The sequence below is a fragment of the Sphaerodactylus townsendi genome, linkage group LG14, assembly GCF_021028975.2.
Source record: "Sphaerodactylus townsendi isolate TG3544 linkage group LG14, MPM_Stown_v2.3, whole genome shotgun sequence".
Classification (NCBI taxonomy): domain Eukaryota; kingdom Metazoa; phylum Chordata; class Lepidosauria; order Squamata; family Sphaerodactylidae; genus Sphaerodactylus; species Sphaerodactylus townsendi.
The window spans coordinates 36,077,028-36,093,196 of NC_059438.1; the positions used below are offsets into that span (position 1 = coordinate 36,077,028).

The 16,169-nt window shown below is 43.4% G+C and overlaps 2 protein-coding genes across 18 annotated transcripts in view; both read right to left on the minus strand.

The window, feature by feature from the left end:
• Positions 1 to 16,169, minus strand: part of LOC125443375 (protocadherin gamma-C5-like) — a 373,248-nt gene that overhangs the window by 144,355 nt on the left and 212,724 nt on the right. The window contains exon 1 of one of the 15 annotated variants that reach the window (XM_048515428.1): positions 983 to 3,355. The exons of the other annotated variants lie outside the window; for them this stretch is intronic. Within the exon in view, the coding sequence (XP_048371385.1) occupies positions 983 to 3,283 (2,301 nt within the window). The 5' untranslated portion in view covers positions 3,284 to 3,355. Of the gene's footprint in view, positions 1 to 982; positions 3,356 to 16,169 lie in introns of those variants that run through there. 15 annotated transcript variants of the gene reach the window in all.
• On the minus strand, positions 11,953 to 15,908 carry LOC125443378 (protocadherin gamma-A11-like). 3 transcript variants are annotated; one of them, XM_048515431.1, is made up of 2 exons: positions 15,748 to 15,908; positions 11,953 to 14,500 (listed from the first exon to the last, which is right to left on the minus strand). In XM_048515431.1, the coding sequence occupies exons 1-2, from the start codon at positions 15,788 to 15,790 to the stop codon at positions 12,096 to 12,098; spliced, it is 2,448 nt and encodes an 815-aa protein (XP_048371388.1). In that variant the 5' UTR covers positions 15,791 to 15,908; the 3' UTR covers positions 11,953 to 12,095. The 3 variants fall into 3 exon arrangements, with proteins under 3 accessions (XP_048371388.1, XP_048371389.1, XP_048371387.1); XM_048515432.1 differs by lacking the exon at positions 15,748 to 15,908 and adding an exon at positions 15,681 to 15,702 and having other exon boundaries at positions 11,953 to 14,518; XM_048515430.1 differs by lacking the exon at positions 15,748 to 15,908 and having other exon boundaries at positions 11,953 to 15,101.

A 16,169-nucleotide genomic window follows, 5' to 3' on the forward strand; every position in this document is an offset into this window, starting at 1 on the left:
TATAATTGATGGGTGATGTGATCAAAAAGGAGCTTGCTTTGTTATGTGCAATTTCTCTCAAGTTTTTGAGAATTACATCCATCAAAGTTTGGGATAAGGCTAGACAACCACATAAAATAGTTTTAAATGTGGACATGGGAAGAGATCCTGGCGCTTATATTGGAAGCTGGCTAAAATGGAGAACCTCTTGGGAGAAATGTGTTCTGTGGACACCTAAACCAGAATGGGAAGGTTTGTTGTTTTCTGGAAGTCTAAAACCCTGGGAAGAAAAGGGGAATGGTGTACCTCCTTTTTTCTTGCAGACCTTAAATATGAAACCTCAGATAAAGTTGTTCAATTCCGTGCAGCTTCCAGAATCTACAGAGGTGCGAATACAGAATCTACAGAGGTGCAGTGTTGATTTAATGACCAACATTTGATGTTTTATATATTTCCTAATAAAAAAACTGCTTAGGTAATCTTATAACTATGCTGTTAAAGTCTGTTTTATTCTGCTGGTCCATGACTATATTAAATTATTGACTGATTATTGGTTTCTTTCTAAGCCTGTTGCTTCCACCGGTTTCTGTTTGTAAATAAATATGACAAAGATACATAAGTGTCCAGTAGTTCCTTATAATAATTTGCCTGTGGAACCTCTCAATTGCTGGGGAGATGAGGAGTGGGTACCAGTATTTACCTCTAGAAAATAAGTCACCAAAATCATATAGAAAGGTGGGAGGAACTAATGCACCTCCCAAAAGACCGCCAATGTAATTTACAAACACTAAGGCTGACTCCGCATGGGCCAAAAACAGCAGTGTGAAAACGGTGTGAAAATGGTGTAAAAGGGTTTAAAATGGTGTAAAAGGGTTTATACTGTTTTCACACTGTTTTCACACTGCTGTTTTTGGCCCGTGCGGAATCAGCCTAATATTGCAATGCAAGAAATGGTAAAGTGCTAGAGTACAGAATGCAAAACATTGCACAAAGCAATTCTTACCTTTTCAGTATTTGCCACTTCTGAATTTATATTGTTTTGTTCATTGTCTGTCAAAGGCACACTCAAGTTGTCATTACCAAGAACACTGCCTGCAATCTGGACACCGGGAGTCAGGAAAGTAAACTCATTCTTCCTGGATTCTGAGGACAGACACAACTGGTAGGAATAAGGCAAAGTCCCGTCTTCAAAATTTGGGGGGAACATAGCTCCAGCCTTTGAATGGGGAACAGGAGCTAAACACTGCAGAAATTGAGGATTCCCTGATTTTCGAAGCTTCATCAGTATGACCAGAATCACCGTCAAGAGGAACAAGAACGACATCAAAGCCAAGGCCAGCACCAGGTAGAACTGCAGATCAGACTGATAGTCAGGCTCGCTGGATTGGTTTTTCATTTCCGGAAGGGCCTCCTGGAAGTTCTCAGCAAACACCAGGTTCAGGGTCACAGTGGCTGAGAGAGAAGGTTGCCCGTTGTCCTTCACCAAAATGACCAGTTTCTGTTTGGCAGCATCTTTCTCCACAAAGGCTCTCGCTGTCCTGATCTCACCAGTATGAGAACCAACAGTGAAGAACCCTGGCTCAGTGGCTTGAATAACATGGTAGGAAATCCAGGCATTGTGTCCAGAATCAGCATCCACAGCCACCACCTTTGTAACCAGATATCCTTCCTCAGCCGAACGAGGGACCATCTCAAACAAGGCTGAGCCCTTGGCTTCTTGTGAAGGGGATAGGATCTGGGGACTGTTGTCATTCCGATCCAGAACGAACACCCTCACTGTGACATTGCTGCTGAGAGGGGGAGAACCGCCATCTTGGGCCTTCACTTGAAGCTGGAACTCTCGGAACTGTTCATAGTCGAAGGACCTCTGGGCATAGAGAGCTCCAGTCTCAGAGTTAATGGAGATATAGGAAGAGATGGGGAGCTCTTTGATGTTGCTATGGAGGATGGAATATGTGATACGTGCGTTTTGGTCAATGTCTGGGTCCAAGGCTTTGATTGTGAAAACAGAAGCACCAGAAGGATTGTTTTCTGGCACATATACAGTATAGGAAGATTTCTCAAAAGAAGGGGAATTGTCATTGATATCAGAAATAAGTAATGAGATGGTTTTATGTGTTGACAGAGGGGGATTCCCTTTGTCAGTGGCTGTGATTGTAATATTGTATTCCAAGGATTTTTCTCGATCTAAGGGGCCGTCAGTTTGGATCTTGTAGTAATTATTAGAAGAGGCCAGAATTTTGAACGGCAAATGATCTTGTACACTGCAGGTAGCCTTTCCACTATCGCCTGTATCTTTGTCATTCACATTGATCAGAGCAATTAAGGTTCCTGGTAACGAATCCTCAGGAACTGGGCTGAATAAGGAAACCAGGCTCACCTCTGGGGAGTTGTCGTTCTCATCAAGAACCCTTATTTCAATGTTACAGTGTGTCTCTAATCCTCCCCCATCTTTTGCTACGACTGTCATGGTGTATTCTTCAGTTTGTTCGAAGTCCAATGGCTCTATTACAGTTATTGTGCCATTGTTGGGGTTCAAATGGAATTTCCGATTGGCATTCAATGGGGTGTTGCTAAAATGATATTTGATCTCAGCAAAAGAACCGTCGTCATTATCCAAAGCTACAACCTGGAGCACGTAAGTCCCCACGGCAACATTTTCCCTCAAGCTAATCTTGTAGACGTCTTGAGTGAATATGGGTGGGTTGTCGTTGGCATCTGTGACGTTGATCCAGATTTGGACAGTCCCGGTTTTTCTAGGCTTACCCCCATCCAGCGCTGTAAGTGTGAAGTGGAGGTTCTGTTCCCTTTCATGATCTAATGGTTTGCTTAGCACCAGTTCTGCATATTTATTTCCATCTTGTCTCTCTCTGACTTCCAATGTGAAATACTGGTTGGGACTAAGATCATAATTTTGGAGAGAATTTACCCCAATATCTGGATCTTCAGCTTTCCCAAGAAGAAATTTGGTGCCTACTATAGTGGATTCAATGATTTCTAGCTTGATGTTTTCATTTAGGAACTGTGGTGCGTTGTCATTAATATCTTGGATTGTTATAGATGTATGGAAAATATTCAGAGGGTTTTCAACTACAGCTTCAAAATTAACATGGCAAAGTGGATTCTTTCCACATATTTCCTCTCGATCTATCCTGTCATTTACACACAGATTTCCATTCTCTGGACTGATACTGAAATACTTCATTTTGGCCACAGAGGCAGCATGAAGGTTGTGCTTTGCTAGTTCTTTGGCATTTAGACCCAAATCCTTGGCCAGATTCCCCACCACAGAACCCTTTGGCATCTCTTCTGGTATAGAATACTGAATCTGCTCTGAAGAAGCCCAGCCTGAGAAAGACAGTAATGAGAAAAGCAGTACTTGCCTTCTGAGTGCTGGGAATTCCTCTCTTTGCCTTCTCTCCATCTGGCCACTGAAAACAGATTCCCTTCTCAGCTTCTTGTGATCAGAGTAAATTCTCTTGAAGATGAAGCTACTTCCAGTAAGGAAAAAAGATCCAGTAAGGACCTTTCTCCGTAGGTCTGATTTGTTCTCCTGTATTGAATGCTATTTCTTTGTGCTCTGCAGTTCCTATGCTCCGTTGTCACAGTGTAGAAAGCATCATTCAGTTTCAATTCTGTCGCCAGCTCTCACATTGGCCAACAGTGGCACTTGCAGGCTCAGGGAAGAATTGCAAGAAAAACCATCTCCACTGTAAAATGGAAGCATTACCGCAATGTGTGTCCCCTGAACGAAAATCCCCTGTTCCTGATCCCAAGTGCAGCACTTGTGAAGGCTTTTCTTTTGTTTGCCTGCAACTGATACTCCACTTATTTTACTTCATATATATCTATCTCTTTTAATATATGACTGCTCCTGTAGAGCTGAAGAGAAGTAGTGTATAGATAAAACATTTTCTTCATCATGCGGGATCACCGTTTTTGAAACTGACTTTTAAACCCCTCATTATGGAAGTTGCTTTTTTGAGCATTAATACCAAACATTAGCTCATTTCGCACATGCAGAATAATGCACTTTCAAACTGCTTTCAGTGCTCTTTGAAGCTGTGCGGAATGGCAAAATCCACTTGCAAACAGTTGTGAAAGTGGCTTGAAAACGCATTATTTTGTGTGTGCGGAAGGGGCCATTGTTCTGGAATACTACAATTTCCAAATATCTACATTGTTTTCCCAGTGAAAAGCTCAACTGCAGCATCCCCCAGCTATTTTCTCTGCATTACACAAAATGATTTCTATGTTATCACACAAAACAAATGCCAAGCCCTATATACCAAGGATTCCCCAATCTTTCAGATTTTATTCCAGCCTCTTGGTGATATTTATGCATTACTTATTTTGAAAAACTATGCTGCCACTGCTTGAAGCGATGCACAAAACAAACCAAGATAAAATCACCAAGATATAAAATCATTAAACTTACCAAGCCATTAAAAATTCAATCAACAAAAACTCAGACATATGAAGCCCCATAAAACCCCAGAGCATAGTACATTTAGCCTGGTTAATTCTCATAACACTTCTAAGGCAAATGATAAAACAGGAGCAGCCCCATGTAAACCTGAAGGCGGAAGAATGTGGCGCCACTGTGGTGCCACCCAGGGGCTTTCCCCACTTCCCTTCTGCTGCGCGCTACTCCGGGAAAGTAGCGCGGGGTCCAGCGGCACTCCCCACTTGCAAGGGCGGCAACCACGCAGCCGCCCCGATGCTGCCGCTCTTGCACCACCTCAGCGCACGTCATTCCTGGCGCTGAAGAAACGGCACCTTTTGATGACCCCCAGGAATGACGCGCACTGAGGGGGCGCGAGAGTGGCGCGCAGCAGAAGGTGAGTGGGGAAAGCCCCCCAGTCACCTCCAATAGAGCTTTCCAGCAGCGCAGGAAGCTCTGGAAAGCCCTGAAATCTCCTGCTGAAAAGCCCCATAGGGATTAAAGGACATACACCACCAAAAAGGTGGCGTATGTCAGAGGGCCTGTGTGCCGAGCAACTGCTCTAAACCCTGGGGGGGGGGGGGAGCTGACAAACATCAGCTCTGCCCCTGGGAATGCCCCAGTCTGCCCCCCCCCCATGCTGGTGTCCAAGGATGGCAACAGCCCAGTCTTGCTGAGCCTGAGCTTCTAGTTGCTGTGATGGCAGGGCTGCGGGGCACATGGTCACTGGCTCGTCTATCCTTCTGCTGGGGCAAGAGTCTTGGGTAGAGCAGATATGTCAACACAATGTTACACTATTCCCTGGAATCCTTTCAGCCAGAGGTGGGATCCAGCAGGCTCCCACAGGTTCCCGAGAGTGGGTTACTAATTATTTGTGTGTGCGGAGAGGGGGTTACTAATGGGTGATTTTGCCACGTGATTTTTGCCTTAGTTATGCCCCTCAGCGGTAGAGCGCAGAACTTGAAGCAGTCTAGCAGGAGGTGCACCGGTGTGCGTGGCAGCCTGTGCCTGTGTGCATTCGTTTCCCGCCCAAGGACCGGCGCAGCGGCTGCGTCCTTGCCACAGCCCCGCCCAGGAATGCCCCACCCCCGGAACGCCCAGTCACGCCCCTGTTGTGCCCCACCCAGCCCCATTGGCACTACGCCACAGTTTGAATCCCACCACCATGGGAACCTGTTACTAAAATTTTTGGATCCCACCACTGCTTTCAGCCTTTCACCCTTTGGATAGGGCTGTAAAACAGTAGAAAATATCAAACTCCTAGTGACCAGGAGGAGCCATTATGAATGACTGATATTTACCTTGACCAACATTGCTGGAATTTGTTTTTAAAAGATCTTTCCATTTTGCACTTGGGTCCAGAATCAGTCTATTCGCTAGCAATGGTTTGCAACCTACTACTTGCCTGTTTGCCAAAGTTATTTTTTGGAGTATAAACAGAAGATAACTTTTGGGGGGATGGAGGAAAAGCATTTGGGTTTTTTTTATTTTATTTGGTTTTAATGTATAATGTTTTAAATGGTTTTAGTAAGGTGCACTGAGTCAAAAGGATATGTGGGGTGCAAAAGTTTTAATTTAAAAAATCATCCACTCAGCAATGTTGAAAGCCCAGCCTTAGGAGCTGTCTTGCACTTTAATGGTGCAATCCTAAACCAAATTACATGCTTCAAAGTCAATTGACTTAAGTGGGCTTAGAAAGATATAACTCCGCTTAAGATGATGCTTTAAGTTGTTTTTCTTTTGGTACAAGAGGTGCTTAAGTTGGAGGAAGGCTTGGTAGGATATTGGCCAGTATGAATAATATCAATGTATATAAAATATTTCATTTCCTTGATTTACTGCCCAAACAGCCAGCCAGAGACATATATAAGGAAATGGAGCCGAGGCAAAATCTGAGTGTTCCCCCCCCCCCCGACTCCATTTTCCCTAGATACTGGGGCGGGGGGGGGAGATCGGGCTGACTGTCAATCTCATGGAGGAGCGCGCAGATCTACCGCTGGGCAGGCTGGAAGGGGCCCAGGTCTACTGCTGGGCAGGTTGGAAGGGGCAGAGTTGGTGTGCCAGCACAGGCTCTGGCTCTGGAGGGTCAGCAGCTCATAGGGCCCAGCCCATCGGCCTGTGAGTGCCCTCACCCCACCTTGCGATTCCCATGATGCGTGCACTGAGATTGCGGCTGCCACTGTCGGCTCGATGGGTACGATGTGCAGGGTGATTCTGCACCCCCACGTGACCAGAAGCCCTGTGCCTGGGGGCATGTGACCCCACATGTCCCTTTGGCAGGTACGCCCCTGCAGACATCAGAGAACTTCAACCAACACTGTGATAGGTTAGGAATATAGAAGATTAAGAATCTTTGGTGAGATGGGAACAATGTATGTATTTAAGCTATTTGATCTCATATGCTGTTCATTGATGAAGCCCATGAGGTTTAGAATTATTAGCAAATTCTGTCCAGACACATTCAGAAACATGATCCACCAGCAACAGTCTAAAGTGGGTTGCAGCCAGAAAATCTTCACCAAGTAATTTGTTCCTTTACTTAGAATGTTTGTATTCTGCCTCTTCAGAAACTTGTTCAAGGTTATATATATTATATATGTGTGTCTGTGTGTGTGTCTCTGTGTGTATAACACAAATATATAAACAAACAAATATAATATATAAATATATAATATGTAAATGTAATCAAATAAATATAAACAAAATATATAAACAAATAAACAACAACAAATTAAGCAAACAGCCAACACAATAACGATAAAAAGAATTGATCAGTAATAAAATTCTCCCAGTGAACATGCATATAAAGCCAGCTGGCAACAAGACCACAACACCATTTCAACAGCATACAACAATCTTAAAAGCAAAAAAAATACCATTTTGAAAAAACCAACAGATGGTAAAACCAGACCAAGATGATAGATCTGTGGTGGTGAACCTTTGGCACTCCAGTTGTTATGGCACTACAATTCCCATCAGCCCCTTCCAGCATGGCCAATTGCCCATGCTGGCAGGGGCTGATGGGAATTGTAGTCCATAACATCTGGAGTGCCAAAGGTTCGCCACCACTGTGATAGATCATAAAAATAAAAATTATTAAAGTTAGTTACAAAGAGAGGTGAACAGAAGGTTTATTGAATTGGACCAACCTATTCTTTACTACCAAGAACATCACCAGTCCCTCCATCAGGGCTGCACAACCCATAGGCAGACAGTTGTGGATTGTTTTATTTATTTTCTAGGCCACTCTTCCCTAAGAGATCTCAGGATGGTTTATAACCATATAAATATATTAAATGATAAAACCAATAAAACAATCACTTCAGCGCCATTTAAAATTGAGGGCTAAAACAACCACTGACCCATATACCAATTCTGGATCTGGCTGGTTTATTGACCACCTAACACATCAGCTGATACCCTGGCAAGGCTGAAGATCAAATAACTCTAGAACAGGGGTAGGGAACCTTTAACACTCAAAGAGCCATTTGGACCCGTTTTCCACGGGAAAAGAAAACACTTGGAGCCGCAAATAATTTTTGACATTTAAAATAAAGATAACACTGTATATATTGGGTTTTTTTTACCTTTACTCCGGGCCATTCTTGAGAAGCGCATGCTGATGCGTCCGTCCAATTTGCCGTGCCTGCACGGGCGGCAAGGATGGGGCTAACGGCTCGGCCCTCGCAGGCCGCCGGGAGTTCTCACTCGGCCCAATGGGGCAGGTGTTTAGAGGGGAAGTCCCAAGCGACGCCGCCCCCAGCCGGCCGTGGGCAGTTGGTGCGCCCACCCTGCTGCCTACAGGGCGGGCAAGGATGGGGCCAGCGGCTCGGCTCGTGGAGCCGCAGTGCAAGGGCAGAAGAGCCGCATGCGGCTCTCGAGCCGCAGGTTCCCTACCCCTGCTCTAGAAGACTCACACAAGAGAAAGTCAATTGGCCATGCTGGAAGGGGCTGATGGGAATTGTAGTCCATAACATCTGGAGTGCCAAAGGTTCGCCACCACGGCAATAGATGCTGCTACAGAAAGGAGACACACCACTGCCCCCAGGTATTTTCTCCACATCACTAGTCCACTTTGTTGTGTGTATGTGAAGTGGCATCAAGTTGCAGCTGGACTTAATGGCAACCCACTGGGATTTTCAAGGCAAGAGTCTAACAGAGATGGTTTGCCATTGGCTTCTTCTTTATAATGTCCCTGGACTTCCTTGGTGGTCTCCCATCCAAGTATTAAACAGGGCCAACCTTGCTTAGCTTCTGAGATCTGATGAGATCAAGCTAGCCTGGTCCCTCCAGGTGAGGGCATCTATATTAAGCTTGAGTTATTCCCCCCATTGATGGTCAAAATGATACCAGAGGTACTGTTACAAAGAATACTGTAATACAATCTGGCATTAAGGAGGCAAAGTTTTGGTTTCAGGATTCTTATGACAAGCCACAATGAAAGGAATAAGGCACAATTCCATCTACACAGTTTGGTGGCACCATGTTACCACATCCTGGTTGTGGAAAGGGCCACAGCACTGCAGAAATTTGTGATTCCCCGATTGTCAAAGGTTTATAAACTAGTGTTGGCGTTAAGTGCTATCAAGTCACTTCTAACTAATGGAAACCTATTAATTAATGACCTCCAAAACAAGCTACTATTGAATGCCTTGCACAGACTGAGGACCATAGCTTCCTTCACTGACAGAAACATTATTAAAACAAACAGAAACATCAATGAAAGGAATAAGAACAAAATCAAGGGCCCCTTCCGCACACGCAAAATAATGCGTTTTCAAACCACTTTCACAACTGTTTGCAAGTGGATTTTGCTATTCCGCACAGTTTCAAAGAGCACTGAAAGCAGTTTGAAAGTGCATTATTCTGCATGTGCGGAATGAGCCAAAGTGAAGGCCAGCGCTGAATAGAACTGTAACTCAAACCAGTACTCTGTCCCACTGGATTGGTTCTTCATTTGCAGATGAGACTCTTGGAAGTTCTCAGCAAACACCAGGTTCAGAGTCGCAGTGATGGGTGTCCATTTTATTTGCAGTGATAGTGATGGGTATCCATTGTATTTCACTAAGAGGAATACTCACTGCTTGCCCACCCCCCAAAACCCATTATGACCTGATCATACTATTATAGGGTCCTTGCTCTGTGGCTGCAGGAGGTGGAAAGAGAGCTGGGCATTGGATCCAGAATCCACTGATGTCACCTTGTTCACTAGAAAATCTGCATCAGATGAGCAAGGCACCCCTTGAACAAAGCAGAGACTCTATTCCCTTTGAATCGTAGGCTCATTCCGCACATGCAGAATCATGCACTTTCAAACTGCTTTCAGTGCTCTTTGAAGCTGTGCAGAATAGCAAAATCCACTTGCAAACAGTTGTGAAAGTGGTTTGAAAACGCATTATTTTGCGTGTGCGGAAGGGGCCGTAGAGAATTGGATGGTTGTTAGCACTGACAACAATCCCAAGGTTCCTTTTTCTAAGCCAGAAACCTGCTTTATTTTGTCTCAATGAAGAGCATTGTATTTGTCTCTCTCGACTTTAATTTCCCTAGTTTCAGCACAGCTGCCCCATCTTATCAAAATAATTTTAATATTATTCCTATCTTTTGAGGTATTAGCCATCCTAGCCAGTTTTGTTTTATCTGCAGATTTGCAAGGATTCCCTCCGCCTCTGCAACCAAGCCATTGGTATAGTATTGAAGTGTATCAGGTTAACCAAAGCCCTGTGGCACCTCACTCAAGACCTCCTGACTGATGAAGTACCATTGACGGGCATTTTTTTCAGCACTATTCCCCAACCAGCTGCAATTATATTGGACAGAGCAATCATTTAGCCAATGTCTAAGTGGTATGCTGCTTAACAAAGGCTCATTCCGCACATGCAGAATAATGCACTTTCAAACTGCTTTCAGTGCTCTTTGAAGCTGTGCGGAATGGCAAAATCCACTTGCAAACAGTTGTGAAAGTGGTTTGAAAATGCGGAAGGGGCCATAGATTTGTCCAACACTTTTCTGCAAACAAGGCACAGTGAAGTGCATCCACAGAAAAAAGGTATTTATTGAAAACATTATAAGCCCACCTTTGTCCCTGGCAACTGGAATCCAAGGTGAATGACAACAGTAACACAAATGTTTAAGACAATGAATTATAAAAGCTCTCAGTGGGAACCTTATGAATGACATTACCACAGATTCCGGGGCCCTGAAAGCCAAATTTGTTCTATTTTTTAATGTTTGATTGTGGTGTTTATTTCTTTATTTGCACCTTCTTGTAAGCCACGAAGTGCGCTTCTATAGCAGCATCAGTCCATTCAAAACCAACCGATTGGATTAACCTAACACTGGACCATACTTCCCGAGTGCTCGTGAAGCAAAAGATTCCAATAGAAAACGTAAAAAGATTGAAATAAATAAGATGCAAAATATAATACCTTAGATTTAAGTACTGTTTTTGCATATTCAAAGTACTTCACGCACATTATGTGATTTGTACACTTGCAAAGACCTTTTAGGGGTGGCGGTGACAGAAGAGAAGAGGAAGTGGTTTAGGTGAGATTTGAACTGGAGTCTTTCTGAACATAGCTCTGAACACAGCCATTATGCTACAGCAGCTCCTTTACATATAACACAGCATGACATACAGAGCTGCCAAGACACCCTACAAATTATGTTCCAGGTGATGAAATTCTGTACAATGGGAGATCCTTAGCTCAAGAATTTGGAGGTTCAAATCAGTAATAGAGCACATCTTTCGTTTGCAGTGTTAGTCCCTGGAATCTCCAGTTTTCTGAAGGGTAGTCCTCACATAACCCACACATACTTAAGTTTGACCCACTGGGCCTGTTTGTGTTCCTTTACACCACATTTCAATACACAATGGCAAGAGCTGGAGAGTGCTTGAAGCAGTCAGCCTGTGAGAAGAAGCAATGGGCTATTCTCTTCTGCCTTGGAATGACTTCTTCTGCATAAACTGCTGCCGTAGTTTTATAGTTTTAAGGCTTTGTATTTTTAATGGGGTTATTCGATTTGTTTTATTGTATTGTTGTTTGTTGTGCACTGCCCTGAGCCCTTTGGGGGTAGGGCGGTTTACCAAATCGAATAAATAAATAAATAAACAAACAAACAAACAAACAAACAAACAAATAAATTAAAAAAATAAAGTAGAGCCGGAAGTCATTGCCAAGGAAGACAATAAATGAAGATCTAGATTAAGGATAGGTTTATTCTCTGCAAAGTTTGGATTTTATGCTTATATATGCAGAATCCAAGCTTATTAATTTCAAGTTACTTTGAAGTAAAGATTGAAGCCATATTGTAGAAAGGCCACATGGGTAAATCACAAAAGGAAGTCCTTTCAGCTGCCTGAATGGACACATAAGGGATCAGCCCAACACAGCCCAACACATTCCCTCAAATAACAGCAATAGAGCAAGATATAGAGCTTTCAGGGAAACTTTTTCAAGGGAAATAGAAAACCAAGCTTTCCAGACTGCCCTTTGACTGGAAGCGTTTTCAAGTGATATGTTATGATTTAATGGATTTCTTACTGTTCTTGATTTTATTGATAAGCCTTTTCAGCACAAATTAACGGACTGTAAAATCTGTTACATTCCTAGAACAATCTGCAAATTCATTTCTATTAATAATTTATTGGAAATGTATGTTGCACCAAAATGTCTTAAAATTGACAAAGATAGCTCACCTGGTTGCTGGCTGAATCCCCATTAAAACTCTCTGTATCTTCAGCACTGAGGAAAGGGTCCCTTATTTCACAAGTCTGCTGAATAGGCAGAGTATCGGAGGAGGTACCCTTTGGAAAGTCAAAATTGCTCTTCCGAGAGTCTGCTGTCAGAGAAAAGTCATGACAGTAGGAGTGAAGGAAAGCTTGGACCCCGCTGATTCCTACAAATTGGGAAACTGGGACGCCACTGAAATTCACACTCCCGGAATCACACAACTGAGAACTCCTCCATCTATGAAGTCTGAGTGCCAGCAACGCAAGGAGGAAAACGAAAAACAAGCAGGAGACAAAAGCCACAGCAACCACCAGGTAGAAGGTGAGGTTCAACTGGGGGTCTGCTGGAGCTGAGATGCTGCTAATATCAGATAAGCTTTCAGAGATGCTGTTAGCCAGCACCACCATGACTGTGACGGAGGCAGAGAGACAGGGTTGTCCATTGTCCTTCACTAAAACCACCAGGCTTTGCTTGAGAGCATCCTTGTCCAGAAAGAAACGGGCTGTCCTGATCTCTCCAGTATGGAGTCCTATACTGAACAGACCAGGCTCTGTGGCCTTGAGTAATTGATAGGAGAGCCAGCCATTCTGGGCAGAGTCTGCATCTACTGCCACTACCTTCATGACCAGATATCCAGGCTCAGAAGAGTGGGGCGCCAGTTCTAATCCAGTTGAGCCATCATTGGGAGTTGAAGGGTATAAGATTTGGGGGGAGTTGTCATTCTCATCTAAAATGAAGAGAGTTACGGAGACATTGGAGCTGAGTGGTGGGGAGCCTCCATCTTGGGCCTTGACCAGGAAGTTAATTTCTCTAAACTCTTCATAATCAATGGAGCTCAAGGCATAAATAATCCCACTTTCAGAATTAATGGAGAGGAAGGAAGGAAGGAGAAAATTATCCACCTGATTTTTTACAATGGAATACGTTATTCTGGAGTTCTCCGCCCAGTCTGGATCACTTGCCTTGAGTGAGAAGACAGAAGCACCTCTTTGGTTATTCTCCATGAGGTAGGAAATATAGGATGGTTGAGGGAAGAGGGGAGGGTTGTCATTTGTATCTAAAATTTGGAGTGGAATGATAATGGAAGTAGAAAGAGAGGGTGTCCCATGGTCTGTGGCTGTGATTGTGATGTTGTAAGCAGTCACCTTTTCTCGGTCGAGGGCTCTGTTGATCACTAAACTGTAGTAACTACCATAGGATTTTGTCAATTGGAAAGGGAGGTTACTGGGAACAGAACATACAACTTCGGCATTTGGGGCTGAGTCCTGATCTTGCACATTTAAAAGAGCTATTGCAGTCCCTGGAGGGGAATTCTCAGGGACCATGTTGATGACGGATGTTATTATCACTTCTGGTGCATTATCATTTACATCAGTAACAAATATCACAACTTTTGACTTGTCAAACAACTCCCCTCCATCATGGACCTGGGCTTCCATTTCATATTGCGTACAGTCCTCGTAGTCTAAGTTTCCTGCAAGAGTTATTTCTCCTGTGTTAGAATCTAGGTGGAATATTTGGGAGGCTTTTGTAGTGATTTTTATGAATGAATACTTCACTTCCTTGTTTATCCCTTCATCCAAGTCAGTGGCTTTTAATGTGACCACCATAGTTCCTATAGAAACATCTTCTCTAACGCTGACTTCATAGAGATGTTGGCTAAAAACAGGTGGGTTGTCATTAGCATCTAGAACAATCACCTGAATCTGAACTGTCCCAGTCCTGACAGGATTTCCCCCATCGTATGCTGTGAGAACTAGATTAAAATCAGCTTCTTCCTCATGGTCCATGGGCTTTTCCAGCAGTAATTCAGCATACTGTCTGCCATCAACTGTTGTTTGCATGTTGAGGGAAAAATAAGTGTTGCTACTGAGCCCGTAACCTTGAAGAGAATTATTCTCTAAATCAGGATCTTGAGCTTCGTACAGTGGAAACAGGGATCCTGGTGGAGTTAACTCACTGATTTTGAGCTCCATTTTCTCTGAGTGGAATCTGGGAGCATTATCATTAATGTCTGTGATTTCGACTCTGACGCCATAAACTTTCATTGAGTCCCCAATTATGATCTCAAAATCCAGGAAGCACTTTTCCATCCATCCACAGATCTCCTCTCTGTCTATTCTTTCTGTGGTATACAAATGGCCATTCTTGTAATTTAAAACAAAATACTGGGTCCTACCTGAGGAGAAAATGTGGACTCCGTGGTGTGAGAGCTCCTTTATTTCCATCTTCAGGTCTCTGGCAACGTTCCCCACCAAATAACCTTTTTCTGTTTCCTCAGGAATGGAGTAGTGAATCTGCCCAGTAACCACTCGCCAAACACTCACAAAAATTAAGCAAAAGACAGCTTCCATTTTGCAGTTCCGATGAAATGTTGTCAGTGCCGGTCCTGTTTGCTTCAGGCTCATGGAGGTGTATGTAATCCCCTGACGAGGAGATGCACAAGGGGCTTATTTCAGCTTGATCTGGATGTGTCAGAAACAGTTTTTTAAAACCTTCCAGACAGCCTTTGTACTTAACGCTGTCTGTATTCTAATAATACTCTAAATTTAAAATAACATTCCTCAGTATTTTCCGATTCAGTGCAAGTGTGATCTTTCCTCAGGGTTTTCTGCTATTTAGGAAATTGTCTGGGAAGGCTGAATTTCTCACCGCAATCAGTGCTAAGGCTTGGCTGGTGAACAGCGACACCCAGCGTCTCAGGTGATAATTTTAGCAAACGATTGGTCAAAACTCAGTGTCAGACTCTCACTCTTGTATGGGAAATTTGTACCCATTTCGCTTTATGACTGTAGTTCATTTCTTTGTCAAGAAAAATTGATTGCTCTCTGTCTTGAATATGGTTTTGTGCTAAACAGCCAATCACCTGCAAACTAGTAACTCCAAAGTAGATGCACAATAGTAACTGCAAAAGCCTTGGAACATCATGGTAAATTATTCTTGACATTTCTATAGGCATTAAGCATTTTCCATCTGGCTTTTAAATGCTCCAGCCCTTATCTAAAGATACACAAATTCTGCAGCCTTTGCACAGATGCCAGTGTTACAAACACTGGCCACTTTCTATGGGGTTGAGGGGTGAGAAAGAGAAGCTTGTGTTTTGAGGGGAGAGCAGGATGCATAGGATCCATTAGTTTTAAAAAAAGATTTATAGTTTAAGAAGAAGAAGAGTTTGGATTTATACTCTAATTTTCTCCCCCAAAAGGAATCTTAAAGTGGCTTACAAACTCCTTCCCCCACAACAGACACCTTATGAGGTAGGCAGGGCAGAGAGAGTTCTGATTAGCCCAAGGTTACCCAGCAGGCTTCCTGGGTGTAGGAATGGGGAAACAAATCCAGTTTACCAGATAACTGTTCGTCACTCATGTAACGGTGTGGGGAATTAAACCGGGTTCTCCAGATTAGAGTCCACCGCTCTTAACCACTACACTGTGTCCCTGAATGATATGATTTAAAATGATACCTGACTGCAATTTTATTTATTTTATATATTTCACTTATATCCTGCCAGAGACCTGAAGAGTTTTACATTGTTCTCCTCTCTTCCATTTTATCCTCAAAATGACCATGTGAAGTAGGTTAGGCTGAAGGGGCGTGGCCGGCCCAAAGCCCAACAAGCATCCACAGCAGAAAGCATAGATTTGAACTTGAGTCACCTGGTCCCAGTTTGACTTGTGAGCCCTACGCCACACTGGCTCTAAACGTAAGCAAATATTTGAATTCCCTATAATATGTTATGTCCATGAGATATTCTCCATGTTATAGCATGAAGCAAAGCTAACGTAAGTGATATCCGAGATCAAGCACCAGACATTGTGTGTTTTTTATTATTACCGGGCAAATTATGCCACCATCACCACCACCACCATACACAAAACACATATATTTAATGTGGCATCAGGACTGTGTCAAGATATTCAACCAAACAAATGTCCATGGGGCTCTATGTGGGTAGCCTTTGGCTACTATGTTACGGACACTGCCTTTTGCCTTTGCACATATGTAGACTTTATGCA

Excerpts from the sequence above, each read along its gene's own strand:
- LOC125443378 (XM_048515430.1), bottom strand. The coding sequence starts at position 14,561 with ATGAGCCTGAAGCAAACAGGACCGGCACTGACAACATTTCATCGGAAC.